We start from the raw sequence: 21079 nt of genomic DNA on the forward strand, positions 1-21079 counted from the left end.
GTTGGCTCTCATCAAGGAGGCACGACCTTCATGAAGCATCACATGCCTTCAAATGAGGGGTGGCGGACTTTAACCAAAAGTCGGCCCCTTTGAAACAAATCTGATAAGTCAAACTCGATAATGTATGTTTAATCATTAAACCTGATAATGCATATGTGACTTAATAGAGATATTAAAGGATTAATATAAGTTGATAGATTCATCAAATGTGTAAGGCCAATAGGCCATTCACACATTTGATCTTGCTGAGTCAGCCTGTAGGATTTCTACGGATGCTATATCATCAACACTCCCTCTTAGCTAGGGGAGGAATCCTTCTTAATCTCTACAAGTCGCATCACCTCATTGTGATGACTAACATAATGACTACACTCATGTGAATGAAAGAAGCTTATTACCTCATCGTGATAGCATATCACCTCATTGTGATGTTTGACCACAATGGCTACTCCCAGAGGGTGAATACACACACATGCTAAGTCATGGAGTCTCTCACATGACATCCACCATACCTACTCGTAGAGGGTGGAACAAGGGCTGGAACCTCAAACTTCTCTCACAGAGAAGAATGCATAACAAGCGCTGATACCTCAAACTTCTCTCACAGAGAAGAATGCATAACAAGCGCTGATACCTCAAACTTCTCTCATAGAGAAGAATGCATTACAAGCGCTGATACCTCAAACTTCTTTCACAAAGAAGAATGCATAACAAGGGCTAATACCTCAAACTTCTCTCACAGAGAAGAATGCATAAGAAGGGCTGAAACCTCAAACTTCTCTCATAGAGAAGAATGCATAAGAAGGGCTGAAACCTCAAACTTCTCACACAGAGAAGAATGCATAACAAGGGTTGATACCTCACACTTCTCTCACAGAGAAGAATGCATAACAAGGGTTGAAACCTCAAACTTCTCTCACAAAGAAGAATGCATCTCTACCATGCCTACTCGTAGAGGGTGGATCCACCATACCTACTCGTATAGGGTGGAACGAGGGCTTTCACCTCAAACTTCTCGCAGAGAAGAATGCATTAACAAGAGATTGCACCTCGAACTTCTCCTCACAGAGAATAACTCACTAACAAGGGATTTCACCTCGAACTTCTCTCTCTCAGAGAAGAACTCATTAACAAGGGATTGCACCTCGAACTTCTCTCTTACAAAGAAGAACTCATTATCAAGGGATTGCACCTCGAACTTCTCTCTCTCAAAGAACTCATTAACAAGGGCTTTCACCTCAAATTTCTCCATCACAGAGAAAAATGCATTAACCAAATCTTTATGATGATGTGGCTCCCTCTGAAGATGAAATGTCAGGCTCCCTTTGAATGCTGATTCTTCCTCTACGAAGAAATGCAAGCAATATTCCTTCCTTGAATAGAGATTCATTAGTGCCTGAACCTTGGGTAGAGGGACCGCCAATGAAAAGCATAATTCTGGCAGCAATGCCAGGCACACAAGCCTCAACCAGCCTCGCGGCCACACTGAGAGCAGTGCCAATGCAACGTGCAACTCTTGCATCCGTCTGCGCCGCCCACAGATCCTTCTGCAACTCTTCCAAAACCAAATTCAAAGTGAATTCACACTTGGAAGCTGGCAACAAGAATCGGGTAATGCTCTGAGCAGAGAGGCCGTCCTTGACGTTGATTACATCATCAGCAAAATTGCAGATAGCGTCAAGCGTTCTATCAATCTGGTGTCGCGATTTAGGATTTTGAGTAATATTAGACTTACTAAGCCAATAATGCCCAACCATACGGCCCTCATTTGGATTGGCAATCGAACAAGCCTCAAGCTCTTCGAAGGCCTTAAAAGCGCTTTAAAACTTGGGTTCCATTGCCTCCACGAATTCGTTCGTAAACTTGATTCGGCTGACATGGATATACAATCCGAGCTCCTTGTGTTGATAAAGCCAATTCAAGTACCGATTCCATAGGGCTGTGGGCTCCGTCTCTAGCCCTTTCTTCTTCAAAGAATTTGTATCGAGGACAGAAACCTCTCCAGCCACAACAACCCGACTTCGAGTCACAAGCCGACATCTTTCAACGCTGACAATGCCGAGCTTTGAAATCTTGGGCAAAATCTTGTGACGGGGCAACAGGCAACTTTTTGCACAAGTTGTCTGCGTTTCCCCACGGAACTTCAGAGGCAAAGGATTTTGGGCCATCATACTTGTTCTCGAGGCCAGGGGAGACTCGATCCCCTGATTGCCACCTAATTTGTTTAGACACTTGACCGACGCCAATGTGAAGGGCTGAGGTCAGCGAGTGTAATCGCTGCATTATCCTCTGTAGTCAACTTTAGATCTGGAAGAGATCTTAAATCTGCAATTGTTTCTGATTGAATTTCCCTTGAGAGCACAAGATCTACCTTCAAGCGGTTAGGCTCTATAGAAGGAACTTGCTCTGATACCATGTTGATTTTAAGGTAGTGCTCGTTAACCACAGGCAATTATCAGATCTGTTGCCTTCCCAACCATAGACGATAAGCTCTTATCGTCACCCCCGAGCACGCTACATAAATTTCTCACCACCAATTGATTTGCTAGTACATGAATTCAATCTGCCTGATTATGATCAAATTTTCTGTCTGATCTCTGTTCCAAAGAGGGAAGACCACGTCCATATATATCCATCGAAAGGAGATATCCAAGAGTCGGCTCTCATCAAGGAGGCACGACCTTCATGAAGCATCGCATGCCTTCAAATGAGGGGTGGCGGACTTTAACCAAAAGTCAGCCCCTTTGAAACAAATCTGATAAGTCAAACTCGATAATGTATGTTTAATCATTAAACTTGATAATGCATATGTGACTTAATAGAGATATTAAAGGATTAATATAAGTTGATAGATTCATCAAATGTGTAAGGCCAATAGGCCATTCACACATTTGATCTTGCTGAGTCGGCCTGTAGGATTTCTACCGACGCTATATCATCAACAAAAAGAAGTATAACAGTATAAGAATTACATTTCAAATGAACTATAGGAAATTAGTAAAATTACAAAATAGCAAAATTTGAAATATTAAATCTAAATATAAAGATTTCTTGAATGCTAATTGCTAAATAAAATTTGACAAATGAAATTGTCAAATTGGAGATTTCTATTATTAAAATATCATATTAATATCTGATATCACAAAGTCTATAATGATGATTACATGATACATCATTACAATGAGTAGCAAATAGCAATAGCATTACAAAAGACAAAATCGCTTAAACAAAAAAAAAGGATTTCAATTGCTTTTTGAGTCGGACATGTTCGAACGGGAGACTCCTGCAAGTCTCCTTGCCCCTCAAGAGACGTCTCAGAGTCTCCCAAGGAGTCTTGGAGACGTCGGATAGGAGATTCCTGCAAGTCTCCTCACCCCTCAAGAGACGCTTGGGAGTCTCCCAAGGAGACTTGGAGACGCCTGGGGGTCTCCCAAGGAGACTTGGAGATGTCTCCCAAGGAAACTTGAAGATGTGGAGACATTTCCCTGTCACCGGTGGAGCTCTGGTGGCGGTGGCGGGAGATGTTGTGTCCTCGTCCCCCCATCTCGGAAACGTCCCCGTCTCCGAGACGCGGTCCAAAAGGGGGGGAAACGTGTCCCCGTGGAACATTGGTAATAAGCTCATAGTACCACCTTTCATGTGCTACATCTTCAAGTTGAAGTATAGTAAAAATGGTTTCATCTTCCATCATTGGTTTGAGAGACAAGCATGTGTCTAACTTTTGTATTTAGGATTGAGCTGCAGACTTATTAGAATTGTCAAAGGTAGAAATTGTTGACTTTCCCAATGCATGTTGAATATCTATATGATTTGCTTGCAGCTTTGGTTCAGGTCTTGGACTATTTCTCATTTTCAATTTGTAAAGGTCTTTCAACCTAAATTTCTGTTTGTAGTGCTCTTTATTCAAAATAAGATGCACTAATATCATTCATACCAAGGACCTAAACTTCTAATTTTTGGAACTTTTTCCTTCCTATAAGGAAAGTAGGATGGAAAGGTCTAGTAACAAAACCATTAAGGGTTCTTTGGTTGTTGATGTTATCAGTATTGTTGACCCCTAAAGTGCTCTCATTGCCATTCTAATTTCTCGACACATTCATATTATTTTGCATTGATGGATCAACCGAGCCAACATATTTGTAAGTTGCTCCTTGCTCTTGAATAAGCTCATTGTAATGCCCCCATTTTAAGTAAAATTGATTTGTAAGCAATTCACCCAGTTTTTGAGTTTTCTTGTAAGCTACTTGATGAGTTGGGGAGAACTTCAAGTTCTTGGATTGCTTAGCATGTGTCTTGTAGAGATGTTGGCAGTGAGCTTAGTTGGTCTTGGTGAGCCTTGTGTCTCTTGCGGAATTAATTTCTGGCTTGTTGGGAGCTCTCCAAACTTCTTGTTGGAGCATGCTATTTTTAGTAAGTCACCCGATTGCTTTAGATCATCATTCTAAGACTTCAGGATCACTTTGGCATGATCAGAATTGCATAGTTACATCATTCTGGTACTTTCCGCAACTTGGGTAAATTATTGAGTAATTAATTAATTGTTCATTTAAGTTGTCTAATGTTGAAATATTAAAAAGGACAACTTAGTTTAATAGCTCTTTAAAAAGGTGTTAAGTCGTGTTTCAAGTTGGACGACTAGGGAAATGGGCCTTTGCACTTGATAACCATTATTATTTTTCAAAATGGTTATTTTGAAGGATAATAGAACTATTATTTTCAAATTATTGTTAGTTCCGTCTAGAAAATTTATATAAGGAGGTTGAGGGTTCATTTGAAAGGTTAGTCATGAACTATCATTTGATTTTGTTGTTGGAGAGAACTTGAGTTCTTCCAAAATTTCTTTAGGACAAGAATCCTCTTGGAGTTGCTGGTTTCGGGGACGAAAACCCCTTATTTGATGGAGTGGTTTCATATAGAGATCACCAGTGAGCTGCAAAGAAGAGTTCCAATTTTGGGTTTCAAGTATGAAGATTTTTGACACTTTTTGAGTTGTTAATTTTGTTTTCTAATACGTATTTTTGAGATTTTAGTTTGTTGAAAATTTTGGAAGCCAATTTGGGCCATACTATTTGAAATATCCTTAATAAACATTTTCCAGATTTGTATGCACAATTTGAAATATCTAGGCAACAAACATAGAACTCATACACACACAATAAATCAATAAACTATCCTCCTTAAAATAGATGCCATTCTATCACTCAACACTGTCAAAGATCCAATAGTCCTTGTCTTGTTCGCTCAATGTCCATATTGTCTCACATGTCTTACAGTGTCTCACAAGATCCTTGGATGTAATGTCGACTTCTCGCACCTAATCAGCTTTGCATCTATTAGCCTATTTCCGGGTTCCCATAGGCTATTCGACATTCATTAGGGGACTCATAATTCTGTGGACAACTTGGGTTTTCAATTTCAATGGGTTTCAACAATGGTGCTATTTTTTTATTATATGCTATTCTTAGTATGTTCTATTTTGGGCACTTGTCATCCGCTTCAACTTCAGTGCAAAGTGCTTTCTTTTTTGCTGCCTTGGGGAAATTTCTAATGTGATTATTATGTTTTATATTTTCACTTAGCGTTTTTAAAGTGACTTTTAATATTTAATTTAAGTGTTAAATATTTCGAAAAATATATCCCCAAGTTGGATGCCTAGGCCATGGGGGACAAAAGTTGTTTTTAAAAAGGTTATATGGGGGGATTTTTTGAGGGAATAAAATATTCAAATATTTGAAATGACTTAATTTTTTCCCACCAAGATATCTATATATTGGGGTTTGGGCTCTCATTTCTACATTCTGAGTTTGTTGTCAAAATGCACTTTGGAGTTCTTCTTGGAGTTGTTGAGAACAAAAATCCTCTGCAATTTGTTTGGATTTGGTGGTGGAAGACCCACCCTAGCTGGTTTAGTGTTTCAATAAGAGAATATGTGTCATTTGCTTGAGTTTTGGTGAATTGGGTTCTGCAAGGATGAAGATTTATGAAGTATTTTGAGTTGGACTTCAGGATTTTTGGTGTGATTGGTGATATTTAGTGATTTTGTTTCTTTTTGCAAGTTTTGAAGAAAAGACACTCCTGGCCATACACTTCCAACCAAACTTGAACCTTCATTTTGGCTCACATCTCCTAGGGCATCAATTATTTGTTTTTGGTTCTGCAAGGATGAAGATTTATGAAATATTTTGAGTTGGACTTCAGGATTTTTGGTGGGATTGGTGATATTCAGTGATTTTGTTTCTTTTTGCAAGTTTTGAAGAAAAGACACTCCTGTCCATACACTTCAACCAAACTTGAACCTTCATTTTGGCTCACATCTCCTAGGGCATCAATTATTTGTTTTTGGGTACTTTTCCATCACACTTTCCTCAGCTGGGCGACCAAATTCCATAGGTTATTTGCAAGGTTTGATGTGATTTTGAATTTTCTAAAGGAATCGCCCCTCCCAAGCAGGTCATACAAGTGTGGATTGCATTGAAATTAGTGCCAAAATGTATTATCCTACCCCTTTTTGCAACCAAATCCCTAAGTACTTTTTATAAAGATTTTAGGCAAATAAAGAAATTTAACACATGTCAAACATTTTACTTCAATTCATCCCCTTCTTCAATGAGATATTACAAATATATAGTAGTTACATCTCCTAGTTTACAAGAGGAATTCCTATAACAAATTTATCTATTTTGATGAGTTGTTTTAACAACTCAACAAACAAACAAACCTCAACAAATAGTTACATCTGTAATAGCTATTTGAATTCACATTATGTGAACGCTAACTATACATTTCCCAACATCCCCCCCCTTAGTGTGAGAATGGTAGGAACTCACACCCTTCATCCACAATAAGCCCTACTCTTGTGGCTCATGATCTTGATTCAAAACAAAAGGCACCTCCCATCAACCGTTCATGGTTTTCACACAGGTTTACCAAAAACTTAGACATGAACAAGAACCCACTCATTTATTCACCTCATATGGTTTTTTGGATTACCACTAACCTTTTCAAGATCCATGAATTGCATTACACTAGTGCTTTTGTTCATTACAATATTTTACACTAGGGGGTTACATAAGGAAATAACCCACACATAGCAATTGGTGATGATTGTGCCACTTGATCTCCAACAAGAAAGGAAATTTTCACTGCAACTGGAGTTGGAATATTGATGTTATATACCCCCCATTATGTGAAATTTCCAATTATAAGAAACATAGAAGCACACATTACAATAGAAAATGAGATGCTACCAGAGTTGATAAGCGGCCTCATTGTTGGTGACTGATGAGAGGACGCTGAGTGTCCTCCTTCCTCCGTTGCCTCCTACCTCCAAGATTGAATTATTCAAAACACATATTCCTCATCGCTAGGACAAGACAACTCTTCATCACTGGCATATTCTTTCCAATCTCTTTCTTTAGCGAAGGAAGCATGATGATCTAGTTTATCATCTAATAGATCTTGTGCCCTCTTCTTACAATTCAAAATTACTATCCTATTTCATTACAATAGAAGCATTTGATTTTTCCTTTTGAAGGAATATTCTTAGATTTGTACTTCCCTTTTCTTGCTTTGTTATGTACAAATAAGACCTCTTCATATTCCGAGTCTTCATCATGATCAAGTAGAGTAGATATTACTCCTTCAAGACTAATGGTACCTTGCTTAATGTAAACACCATTCAAAACATATTTTTAGGCAAACTATTCAAAAGTATTGCTTTGGCATCATCATCTTTTACTTTCTCACTGATCCCAGCTAGCTGATTTAGGAGAGAGTGAAACTTACCTATATGATCTGCCATTTTTGCACCTTTATCCATCTTCAATCCATACAGTCTCTACTTCAACGTTGTCTTGACACTTTTTGCTTCAGATCCAAAGAACTTGTTTAATGACTCCCAAATTTCTTTTGCTGACTTCGTAAAATCCACATGGTGTAATATGCTTTTGATAAGCCAATGCCAATAGTTCCCGAAGCTTTCTGATTTTTGATATTCCACTTTGCAAGTTCATTTGCATCAGTTGGTATGATTGAGTTTGGTTTGACATCCCAAAGATCTTTTTGTATTAGATGTAATTGCATCTGTATTTGCCATGTATGAAAGTCTTGACCTTCAAATTTCTCAGTGAAAGTTAATTTATCCATAACTACCCTTTCTATCAACAGAATTTCAAAGATGTCGGGCTCTGCCGATAATGCACCTTGATAACAACATTTTTAACATGTTGATCAAATAGACATACTTTTGATGACCCAATTTTACCAACTTGTAGATTGGACTATATCCAACTTGACTTTGAATTTAAAATCACTTACCTATATAAGACCGACTTGGATTAACCTTGCAATAATCCACCACGCTTCCACTGCAAACAAAAATAGCGATAAACTGCAAACTCTGGTCAAACAAAAATAGCTTGAAAACTGGCAATCAACAGCCAGACAATGCAAAAGATATCTTCAGCCAAACAGACGAGCCTCCACGAAGGATATATGCTGGCCGAGAGTTAAATGAATTGTCTTAAAATAGATCACGTCCTTGATAAACAAAACGTGGGCCACTAGCAATTAAAGTTTACATAAAAAGGCCAACAAACCAAAACTCCAATCTTTCAAATGATTTGGTTCCTCTGAAATGAATAGTTTCTCATGTAGTGTATGTTATTCCTGATTTTCTTGATTAATTTGTTTTTGATAGTTCTTTTTTCCTCATTCGACGTCGAATCTATGGACAAATTGCTTGCTTGGTCAGCAAGTTCTTGATATACTTCGTCAAGGAGCGGGAGGTGTTTGGATATCTTCTCCCACTCGTCCTTCATATGTTCTTTAGTGAAGGTCTTCCTTCCTTCCCGACTACAACTTCAGTTGACACTCCGACTTTTACTTCTTGGCGGGCTTGGGCTTTCTATCAAGAATCCTTTGGTTTCTTTGGCAATTCTTCTTAGTAGCCTTCGTCGTTCTCCTTGTTCTCTTAGTTGAAGGGATCTTCTCACCGATCCTTTTGTCATTTTGTGAGTGCTTGGAATACGTGTCCTATCTTTGTTAGGCTACATGAGCATTAATTCCTGGGGTATGTCTCCTATGTCACGTTCTTCTTCTTCCCTTTGTGCCTTTGTTCATACCATTGCAGTATATGTTGCCTTCGTTGTTCCTAATGCCATTTTGCCTAAAGGAGTCCATTATGTTCTGTGCATTTACTTTCTGCATTTAACCGTTTACCCGAGAGGGCAAACAAAGCCTTGCCAGTCTGTGCAGTAGATGATCAACTTCTGCCTTGACGGTGATATTATCCCAGCTGGTGTCTCCAGGGCCAAACGTGTTCCTTCTACAAGATTTCCCACAACTTTACCAAGTCTTCTGTAAATTGGTCTACTCTTCCCTGTGGGCTTGTATAGCTTCATTGACAGTTTGTCAGTGTCCCATTACATTGCCATGATTCCTATTTGTGTATGCTTTGCTAGAGTTAGAATTGGCAACAATGTCAAATGTTTACTCAGGCATCGTACTTGAATGATTTATATAGAATGGAAAAAATAAAATAATAGAACAGAACAATATCAATTACTTTCAATCATATTCTAGAAAGATATGTATTTATTTTCATTTATTAAATATGCAATGTATATAGTAACTTCATATGCACGGTCCTCGACTATAAGTACAAGAGATATATATCCAGGCCAACGTTGGTTGAGAACACCAATTGTCAGCAACTTCCATGTAACCACCAATTTTTAGAGACTAGAGTTAATTACATTTTAACTTATTTTATTATTTGCCGAACTACACCTTATAAGGTGTTAAAATTTACTTGTGTATTATCCAGTGCTTGACCTCCAAAACCTTTTCTTTGTAGATGATTTTCTATATCTTTGCTATCATATAACATGTTTAATTTGATATATAAATTTTCAAGCATTGCAATTGGAAGTCATGTCAAGTAACTATAGATTATAATGCTCATCAAAATTTTTTATTGGGTGCAGCTTTTGTATTATAGAAGGACCTGAAACAGTACAAGATTTTGGAAAAATGCAATTACAAGAGATTCAAGATAATATTAGAAGTCGTCGCAACAAAATTTTCCTACATATGGAAGAGGTAATCTTTTATGTACGATACCATTTTGGTAAATTTTTGATGTCTCTATAAATAGTAAATGCTCCATTGGGTTTTATGCGTGAATATATCAAGAATTAATATACTTTCTTGATGCCATACACTGTTTAGATTCCAACATGAACATAATGTTTCAATATATAAATGGAAATCAAAGTAGATTTTTGTTTGTATGTATTGTAAAAGAGAATATGTCATGACACTCACATTATGCTAAATAAATAAATAAGTAATAACTAATGTTTTATCTAATCTTAAGAAAAATCATGTTCAAATAGTTATTTTCCTTTTTCACCTACTAAATCCTTAAGCCTAGCTGTAATCACTCAATTCATGGGAGTGAAGTGAGGTTGTAGAGAAATTAGGGGATGAGACTCTTGTTCTAGCTGAGCATCAAGGATTTCACATAAGTTTGCTTGATTGAATTGATCCTTTCACTCCCACGTCACTCAACTCAGTGCCAAGGATTTCACAAGTCTGCATGATCAAACTAATCCTTTCACTTCCATATCACTCAGCTGATGTCCACCCTTTTGGGAGCATAGATGATGGGGTTTTTGTTATAGGAGAGAATTATAGTAATAGGAGAGTGGCATTGCTAGAGGGAGATTTATTCAAAAAATTTGTCATCTGCTTGCTGTCTTTCCTTTGGAAAATTCAAATTTCCTAGGAGTGATAGGACTGCAACACTTGGTTGGGTCATTCTTGTTGTCCTTCTATAGTTTTATTGGCTTGTCTGATTGAAGGAAGAAGGTTGATTGGTACGTTGGCATAGGTTGTAGCTTTGTTGATCGACTGATACCTTGGTTTAGGTTGTGGGTGGTAGATTAATTTGTATCTTGATGTAGGCTGTGCATGATAGGTCAACTGGTATTTTCCTTTTTTTCTCTACTACCAGATACCCAACTAATTAGCGATCCCAGGCATAATAGATTCAATTCAGTGGTGGTTGTAAGTTTGTAACATATTGTTAGATGTTGAAGAATAAGGAATTCAATTAGAATGAATGAATTAATAATAGGAAACCGTAGGTCCCATAGGATAAATGGAGTTGTCTTTTTGTGATTCCAAATGAATTTTTCTAACTAAGATCTGGTATAAATATGCCTTCTACACCTTGTCTAAACTCCCATTTCAACCCAGATGGATAGAATGTATTATGGCACGAATTACAGTTAGGAACTTACAAAATAATAGTCATGATCTTAATCAGTTAGGTGGAACATCATTATTCCGTATTTCCCTGGCTAATAATTCACTCTTATCATCTTGCTTTCATGCCTTTCTGAAGTTTTATCCTTGGTATCATGGCTGTCTAGCTATACATTCTTTTACCCTTGAAAACTCTTAGTATTGTTAGTTTTGTGTTAATCGGTTGCAAACCAATAATCCCTTTCTGAATGTATGTAAGACACGAGTTTTCTTAATGAAAATTCCTAAGTTGATGGTATTGTTAAGCTTCCATCTAGCCAAACATCTAAGTTATTAATGAAATCTCATTTTAGAATTTATTGCAAAATTCTTAAGTTTTCATTGTTCTGGTTATCAACCTAGCCCTTGGCTTGACATTGTTATAAAAATTGTAAACGTAAATTTGCTATACCTTATTGAATAACTGAGCTACTGCTGTGTTGTAATTTAATAAATCAAAAAATCTAGGTTCTAACACCTACATTAGATAACATGCTCATAAAAGATAGAAAACAATATTCTCATTGCATGGTTAAATTGTGTTATTATCTCTTAATTGAAGTCATGAATTAGTTAAAAATCACAAAAAGTATTGTAGATTTTTATGTTAATAAAATTAAAAACGACAAGGGGCATAAATATGTTGTACCACTATTATTCTTTGAAAAATATTTAGAATAGGATGAATTTATACGTCATATTATATCCTATGCTATTCTTTTAAAAGTTTTTTTTTGCCATTTTTTAGTGCTTACTAGAGGTCAAGCTTTTCAATTTGTAGAAAAAATCCTTTTTGCTTTTTTGTTGTGTCGCAAATTAATGAGAGAAGCATGAAAATTGTAAGTCACCATTTTTAGAAAGTTGCTTTTTTATTTTTTGTTATTTTCAGTGAATGGCAATGGCAAAGAGTTATTGAGGTACTTTCAGGTTTCATCATGTGAAAAATGGAATTCAAGAAGATGAAAGGCAATAAGAAGTGAATCTTTTTATCAAGGTCAACGTTTGAAAATGAAAAATGAAAGAAATTTAAAAGCAATTCAAATTTTTGAGTAATCATTTGAAAATTTCTTCAAATTGTCATTAAGTATCTAAATATTTCATTATGGAGTTAAGTAATCAATAAATCACTTTCTGAGATTTAAAGGTGAATTCTCCCACTTGGTAGTAAGTAGGAAAACTGCCACTTGGTGCTAACTTTGACAGTTTTCACTTTTTGGCATCCAAGGCCAATTTCCCCACTTGGCACCAAGTTATGAGAACCTCCACCCGGTATTAAGTAACCAAAAATTAGTATATGGGCCGAAGGGAAAGTTGAACACTGAACAAAGCAAAATAGAGGAGAAAAATCAATGAATGTTAGTTCTCCATTCATATTATGAAGAAGTAATTCGTAAAAAACTTAAATGAATTAAATGAAATGATTGATAGATCATTTAAAGAATTACAAAATTGATGTTTCTAAAAAGAAAAAATTGAAAAAAGAAACTAACTAATTATTTACAACATATTACATAATTGACCATTAATTAATAATAAACAATATTATTCTAATACCCTCCCTTAATGGTCAATCTGTCAACAACACCAAGCTGCCCCCTGAATTAAGCAAACTTTTCTGGGCTGAGAGACTTGGTGAGAGTATCTGCAGTCTGATTCGCAGTTGGAACATACTGCAATTGAACTGATCCGTCTTCAACAAGCTTTCGAATAAAATGACAATGAGTTTCCACATGCTTGGTTCTTTCATGGAAGACATGATTCTTGGCAAGTTTGAGAACTCCCTGATTATCACAAAACAAGAGAGTCGGACTTGCTTGAGATATTTGCATATCTGCAAGCATCCGTCGAAGCCAAACTGCCTCACAAGCTGCCTTAACTTCTCCTCGATACTCTGCTTCTATCGAGGAGAGAGCCACTGCTTATTGCTTTTTACTAGTCCATGTGACTGCACAAGATCCCAAACTGAACACATACCCAGATGTTGATTTCCTGTCATCAACCGAACCTACCCAATCTGTATCTGTGAAACCACTAGGTCTAGGATCATGACTCCTAGTGTAAAGAAGTCCATAATTAGAAGTGCCCTTCACATAACGCAGCACACGCTTCGCTGCTACCCAATGATCAGCCTTGGGGGCTGTCATGAAGCGTGAAATGTAGCTCACTGCAAAACTGAGATCAGGTCTAGTGGTAGTGAGATAGATGAGTCTGCTCACTAGTTGCCTAAATGTTGTTACATCTATAGGAGGAGAATCAGACTTGGCTAACAACTTCACTCCTGTCTCCATAGGCGTGGAAGCAGGTTTACAATTCTGCATTTGAAACCTGTCAAGCAAGTTCCTGGCATACTTAGACTGAGAAATAAAAATGCTACCATCAGTCTGCCAAACCTCAACACCTAAACAATAATGGAGAAGCCCCAAATCTGTCATGTCAAAAGCCTTGCGCAGGTCTTGTTTGATATTTGCAATCAAATGCGTTGAACTGTTAGTAATGATCAAGTCATCCATATAAACAACAAGAAAGAGAACATCATCACCAGAGTGTTTGATAGACAAATTTGGGTCTGAAGGGTTACACTGAAAACCATGAGCAACCAAGTACTGATCAATATTGATGTACCATGCTTGAGGAGCCTGTTTGAGTCCATACAGTGCTTTCATGAGTTTATGTACTTGATGTTCTTTGCCGACAACCTTGAAACCAGGAGGCTGCGTCATGTAGACTTCTTCCTGCAACTCACCATTGAGAAAGGCACTCTTAACATCCATTTGATGGACTTTCCATCCAAACTGAGCTGCAATAGCGAGAAAAAGACGAATTGTACTCATCTTGGCAGTAGGAGCAAAAGTCTCCTCATAATCAATGCCCTCCCGCTGTGTGAATCCTCGAGCAGCCAATCTGGCCTTGTATTTATCCAAGGTAAAATCTGCATGATACTTGACCTTATACACCCATTTGCAGCTAATGGGTTTCTTCCTTGGAGGAAGATCGGAGAGAACTTAGGTGTTGTTCTTCAAAAGGCTCTGGTATTCTGCGTCCATTGCCTGTTCCCACTATGGAATCCCTTTTGCCTTTGCATATGTTTGAGGCTCATAAATACTATGAATGTTGACCATGAGAGCAAAATTGATTGTAGACTGCTGTTTGCTCTTGTTTCTGGATAATCTACCCTCAATGAGCTTATCGGGAGGAAGATCACTGATGGTCTTAGCCCACCATTTAGGCCGGAGAGTAGAAGAACCAACATCAGATGCAAGAGGAATAACTGGAATTGGAGGTGGAATAGGTGGAAGATTAGCATCATCTGAAGGAAATTCAAGTAGTGCATCATCAAATTTAGAATCTGCATCATCCTTCCCATTAGGTGAACCAAATGGAAGACGAACACCCAAATCAGAAGCCTTCAAAGGTCGATCCTTATAATTCCGCTCAGATGAGGAAAGTTGAAATGGTCCTCGTTCTTCATCAAAGACAACATCACGACTGAAGATAAGACGATCAGTGTCTACATCAATCAGTTGGTAAGCCTTGTGGTTGTCATTGTACCCTGTGAACATAAGCTTTTGACTCTTGGAATCCAACTTGGAACTCTTTTCATCTAGAATCCATACATATGCTAAAGAGCCAAAAAATTTCAGATGACTGATCTTGGGTTTGCGACCAGTCTAGGTTTCCTTAGGAGTCTTCCCCTTAACAACACGTGTGGGAGACCGATTAAGGAGATAGATTGTAGTGTATATTGCTTCTGCCCAATATTTCTTAGGAACATTCCTGTGTTCCAACATTGACCTAGCCATTTCTGTAATGGTGTGGTTGTGACGTTCTACAATGCCGTTTTGTTGAGGAGTGTACAGTGTGGTTAACTGACGTTTTATGCCATGTGTATCACAAAAAGTGGAGAAAGTAGTAGAACAAAACTCCCTCCCATTATCAGACCTAAGAGTAATAATAGAACAACCAAACTCTTTTTGTAATAAGACCTTAAATTTCTGAAATACAGGAAACATATATGATTTCTGTCTAAGAAAGTACACCCACATTTTACGACTGAAATCATCAACAAAAAGCAAGAAATACCTGCACCCAGTAACAAGTGGTGTATTCATTGGACCACATACATCAACATGGACTAACTGTAGTACCTTAGAGGCTCGCCATGAGTCACCATCCTTGAACGGTGTCCTGTGTTGCTTCCCAGCCTGACAAGCTTCAGAAACTCGCTGATTCTGAGTTTGAATTTCAGGTAGGCCATGCACTAAATCTTCTTGAACAAGCTGAGCAAGGTAGTGAATGTTCAGGTGACCATATCATTGATGCCATAGACTGATGAGAGGAGGATTTAGTTGCAAAAGCATGCTCAAGAGAATCACCCATATCTACAAGTTTGTATAGACCATGATGCTCGATGCCAACAACTACAGTAGTGCGAGATGCACGATCAACAATCGAACACTTGTGTACACTGAATACAACATCAAGCTGAGGAGAATGTTGCATGATCTGACTTATTGAGAGTAGGTTTAGTTCTATGCCAAGAACGTAGTATACATTGAGGAATATGAGATTCCTCCCACCAGACTATATCAGGGCGTTGCCTTTGCCAACAAGGGTATACTCTTCACCTCCTCCAAAAACGATTGAATCAGTATAGGGAGAGAATTCTATAAACCAATCATGCCTGTGAGTGAAATGACGAGAAGCACCAGAATCTATATACCAGGCAAAAGACTTCACATGCTCTGCAGGTCTTTTAGTCATGAAGGCATAAAAGGTAGACTATTTCTACTTTGTGTGCTCAACGACTTTGGCTTTAGGTTGAGACCCTCGCTGCTTCCTCCGTTCGGAAGCTATCCGATTGCGATAATCCTTGATCATATGGCCATATTTGTGACAGTAGTTGCATTGAACCTTCTTCTTCTTTGAACCATCCTGAGACTGACTGGAGCCCCTTTGCTGAGATGATTGAGATTTTCCTTTATCCTTGTGAAAGGATTTGGCTGCAAAGGCTTGTTCTGAGGAGGATGAAGTGGCGTTGCTACCAAACTGTTGTTTTCAACGATCTTGTTGCAGAAGTTTGGTGAACAACTTTGGAAATTTCAGATCAACATTCGTTGAGGTAATGTTGAGAGTTTCTATGAAGTGCTCATAGGATTTTGGTAGACTCTTCAAGGTAATGACTAACATATCCTCTTCCTCCATTTTCTAACCAATAGCTTCGAGCTGCTCTCGAATGTCCTTAATCTTCGTGAGATGCTACTATAAGGACATACGTTCATCCATCATGATGGAGAACAACTGGTTCTTCAAGAAGAACGCTCGACTCTTGTCGGATGTCTCATGCAGTTCCTTCAGATGCTTCCAGGTTTCTGATATTGACTTGTCAGAGGGAATCTGAGGCAACTGGTCATCTGTGACGGAGAGCTTGAGGAGCATGACGACTTCTCGATTCTGCTCATCAAACTTGTCCTGGTCCTGTCCGACTGTAGTAGGACGAGATACTTTTCCCAAAACAAGATCATCAAGGCGACGGTATTCAAAAATAGTTAGCATGCGTTGCTTCCAAGTTTTATAATTCTTGCCATTGAATCTTTGACTGCCTTCCAAAATTAAGTTGGTCGACGCCATCTTGCATGCTTCCCAATGTATGAGAAACGAAAATTAAAGAAGAGGTGATAGCACAAAATTCGAGGCAGGAATCCCCATGTAGAAAACAAAGGCAGATGTAGGTACATTATTCAAGAAATAGAAGAAGTACGACTGGCACAAATATTGAGGTAAAAATTTTCGGCTAACCCAAAAAAATCTAACAACCTAGAAAAAAAAAGAATACTGGCTGCCAAAAATACCAAGGGTTTGAAAAAATCCCTAGTCGAAATAGATTGCAGACGTACAAAAATTGAAAACCCTAGTCGCGCATTGTAGAAGAGACAAGATGAAAATGCCACAAGAAATCATGAATATAAGCGTTGTTGGAGGTCGCATGATGCAGACGTGCGTAGTTGCAAAGATTGCGCGGAAGAAAAGTGCAGGTCGCGCACGGAAGAAAATGCAGATCACGTAGAGAAACATGATTTGGAAATTGCATTGAAGAAAAAACGCACACGGGAAACACGTGGGGAGGTTGTAGACCCAAACTTGCGTCGGGCATAGAAGTGAAAAACACAGGACAAAACAAGTAAAATCGCGAAATATGTCGTGATTTTCCCACGAAATCCGTCGCACAAAGCCTGCAAAAATTCAGCTCGAAAAGAAAACGCGATTTTTTGAAAAAATCGGCCTTGAAGCACCGTAGGAAGAATTTTTTTTAACAAAGAGTTTGTTTTTCAACTTTCTTTAAAAAATTCCTTTCGAAATTTTAATTGAAAAACAAAATTATTTTCTAAACCCACTTTGATACCATATTACGAAGAAGTAATTGATAAAAAATTTGAATGAATTAAATGAAATGATCGAGAGATCATTTAAAGAATTACAAAATCGATGTTTCTAAAAAGAAACAATCGAAAAAATAAACTAACTAATTATTTACAACATATTACATAATTGACCATTAATTAATAATAAACAATATTATTCTAATAATTCAAAGTGACATCCAAGATGAATGAAGCATATCGATATATTTTGTTTTTTGGAGTAGATGAGGATCAATTAAAACAAATTAAATACAAATCAGAAGATTAGTGCCCTTGATTCCATTGGAATCGTTAGATGAGAAGTAGAAACAAAGAGGACCAACTCATTTGCAGCTGATCATGTCAACAACAAAATCTTATCTTCTTGCAGTAGCTCATTGTCCTTTTAGGCACAATTCCATGCAATCAATCATCAAAACTAAATGCAACTTAAATTTATTTCTCAATCAACATGCATAAGAAACCATGAATATGTACTTTGTAGTAAAGGAAAATAGGTACTCAGATGTGCTCATCAAGCCATCATAGATTTGTACTAAGTGTGACCATTCACCAGATCGGCATTCATTGCCCACAACATTTCAGCTGGAATTGCTTACTGGATTTTCTTTTAGTCAGCACTTCTTATGCATAAAATCACCTTAAAATTTATTATATGCTGTATTCATTTGACACTTTTAGCGTGTATGCAAACTTTGACTTGGTATCCCCAATTTGTTGCCTTGTGGCATCCTTAAGAAATGAATAAACACAAGTTTTTCTTGAGTTGGATTTGTAAATAGCAACTAGGGGATAATAAGTAACTGTGTATTCCCCAAATCAATTATCAATTGTGTGATTGAATAATTATTTATGAAATACAGATATTACGGTGTACTGCTGCATAATGTATATTTCTCATTTTTGTGTGTAACTCTCGCCTTTCAGTCCATAGCTGCATGTATTTGTTTGATTTGTCAAACACATTACCAAATTTCTACATCACACACAAGCACAACATAGTCTTTAGTAATAGTCATGATATGTGTGTGTGTAGTATATACATATGCTATTGATCATTAACTTGAGCTATTAGACAGTAACCCCAACTTTGCAAATCCTTGTTGCCACTAGGATACATACTTCAAAAAAATGCTACACCTTCTTGTTGAGGCTACATTTATGAGTTTTATACCCATGGATGAGACTTTGGTCATGTTGTGACGTTTTCACACATCACCCCATTGCAAATGGGGACCCCCACTTTTTTCTTAGCTTAGTTGTCTTAGTTAGGTTGTCGTCTTAGCTTGGCAGTATTCATAGCTATTAGCCTTTGCTACTAAGAGAATGTACATTGTGTGAATGTCAGGATTGAGGGATGTTGCTAAGTTGCTAAAATGATGATGTTGTCATGTGTTGTGAAAGGATGTCAAACTTGTTAATGTTGCTAGAGTGCAAGATGTCATTAGGATGGTATGTGAATGAGTAGTGACAAACTTGCTGCAAGCATAGCACCAAGGGTCTTGTATTTCAAGTCTACACTATATTAGACCTAGGAGGGAAAATCATGAAAATCTAAGCAAAACTCAACCCCCTCTTGTCATGCATAAAGTTGTGCGAACCCCTGCTTCATATTCGCAAGGGCATACTTGTGTAAATCAACACGGCAAATGCACCCTTCTTTATGCATGCTTATCACCGGCTCCACCATGTTTTGTGCAAGGGTGGGTCTTACATGTGCTCAAAGTCAAGAAATTGTTTTGTGCAAAGTAACACCTCTCATGCGCTCCATGATCATGAAAAAATTGTTTAAGTGAGGTATTAAACCCCCCCCTCCCCCCCTTTGTAGTATGAATAACATTGTGCAAGGCAAGGTGTTAGATGTGCTCCACATTGCATTTATGCATTACACCCCCTTTGAGTGCACTCCTAACTTTGTGCAGCTCAACCCTCAAAACCTGCTCTAGGGGAAGATTGTGCAAGACACCCTTGTAAATGTGCTCATGCCTAGCTGATTAGTGCCAACACCCCTAGCATGTGCGCCCAAGGTAAATTTGATTGTGTGTTGGATAAGAGGAGGGAGATCATGCATGATTTTGTGCAAATGGACCTTCAAAATCTGCCCCACCTAGCAACTTGTGCATACATACCTCTCATAAGCACTCCCTTGTATTTTGCAAGATCATAAGTCAAATCCGCTCATCTTGGTGGCGAGGGGTCTTAAGTCCACCAAGGGTGATGTTATGCAAGCCTACCTCCAAATCCCACTCGAAGATAAGTGTTGTGCAGGCTAATATTTAAATCCTGCTCAGGACACCTTGAAGGTTTGTGCATGCTAACCTCAAGAATCCGCTCTGCAGGGCTGCCTAGCATATACGCCATGGGAAGTAGTGAAGCAACACAAAAATCAGGCCTTTAGGAAGTAAAACTCAGATCTGAAGAAGGCAAAATCAGACTTAAATTGGGTGAAATCAGACATGAAAAGCATGAAATTGTTTAAGTCAAAACACAAACTCCTCATAGCATATCCAGCTTTGTGCATGACTGCCACCCCAATGTGCTCAACCTTAAGTCTTTGACTTATGCATACAAGCTGCTAAACCCTGCTCAGCATTTTGCAAGATAACATCAAAACAAAGTGTTTGAAGTTATGCAGCAAAGGCCTTGAAACCCACTCATCATCTTTGAGTGCAAATATGTATTTAAAACCCGTTGTGCAGGGCTTCACCTAAGATGCGCTCAGCAGTTAGCGCAACTCTGCCTTTCATATGCGCTCTATAAGGTCAGGCTCCAAATGCACTCACTTAAGGAGTGAAATCAGACCAGTTTTTAAATCATACTTTCAAACAATGAGCAATTAGATCTTAGAACTATCAAAACTAGACCTTATTTGTGCAAGGGCCCCTCTAAAATCAATGCACAAGTTTTTGCATACATGCCTATGAAATGCGCTCATCGAACATCCAATAAGTTTAAGAGTTTGAATGGTATAATTTGGAAGGTTAATGTTTTAATTCATGATTTGTTTGTCTCACAGGATCAAAGGGCATGGATATTGTGAAGGCGTAAGGAAGGAGCACTGGGACAAGGTTGCACAATGGAGATGGACTTGAATTTCCTTTAGAAATCCAAGATCCAAATGGATAATACTTCAAGGATGATTTGTTCATATAAGATCAACAGCAATGAAGGGGCTCCACATTTAGAAAGACCACATGGAAAGACCTCCGTTACACACGAAGATACCCCCACACATCAAGACAAGGTATTTGAGTCAGAGTTTCATGGTTAGAAGCATCATATACAAGAAGATCAAGCATAGGTATCACAAAGTCTACATCAAATAATCATCAAGGTGGAGATGCAACACA

At 38.0% G+C, this 21079-nt stretch overlaps 1 protein-coding gene across 2 annotated transcripts in view; it reads left to right on the forward strand.

The window, feature by feature from the left end:
* Positions 1–21079, forward strand: part of LOC131069413 (protein ORANGE, chloroplastic) — a 123582-nt gene that overhangs the window by 13434 nt on the left and 89069 nt on the right. For both annotated transcript variants that reach the window (XM_058004827.2, XM_058004825.2), the window contains exon 2: positions 9987–10101. In XM_058004827.2, the coding sequence (XP_057860810.1) occupies positions 9987–10101 (115 nt within the window). The remainder of the gene's footprint in view (positions 1–9986; positions 10102–21079) is intronic.

Source organism: Cryptomeria japonica, chromosome 10, assembly GCF_030272615.1.
Source record: "Cryptomeria japonica chromosome 10, Sugi_1.0, whole genome shotgun sequence".
NCBI lineage: Eukaryota > Viridiplantae > Streptophyta > Pinopsida > Cupressales > Cupressaceae > Cryptomeria > Cryptomeria japonica.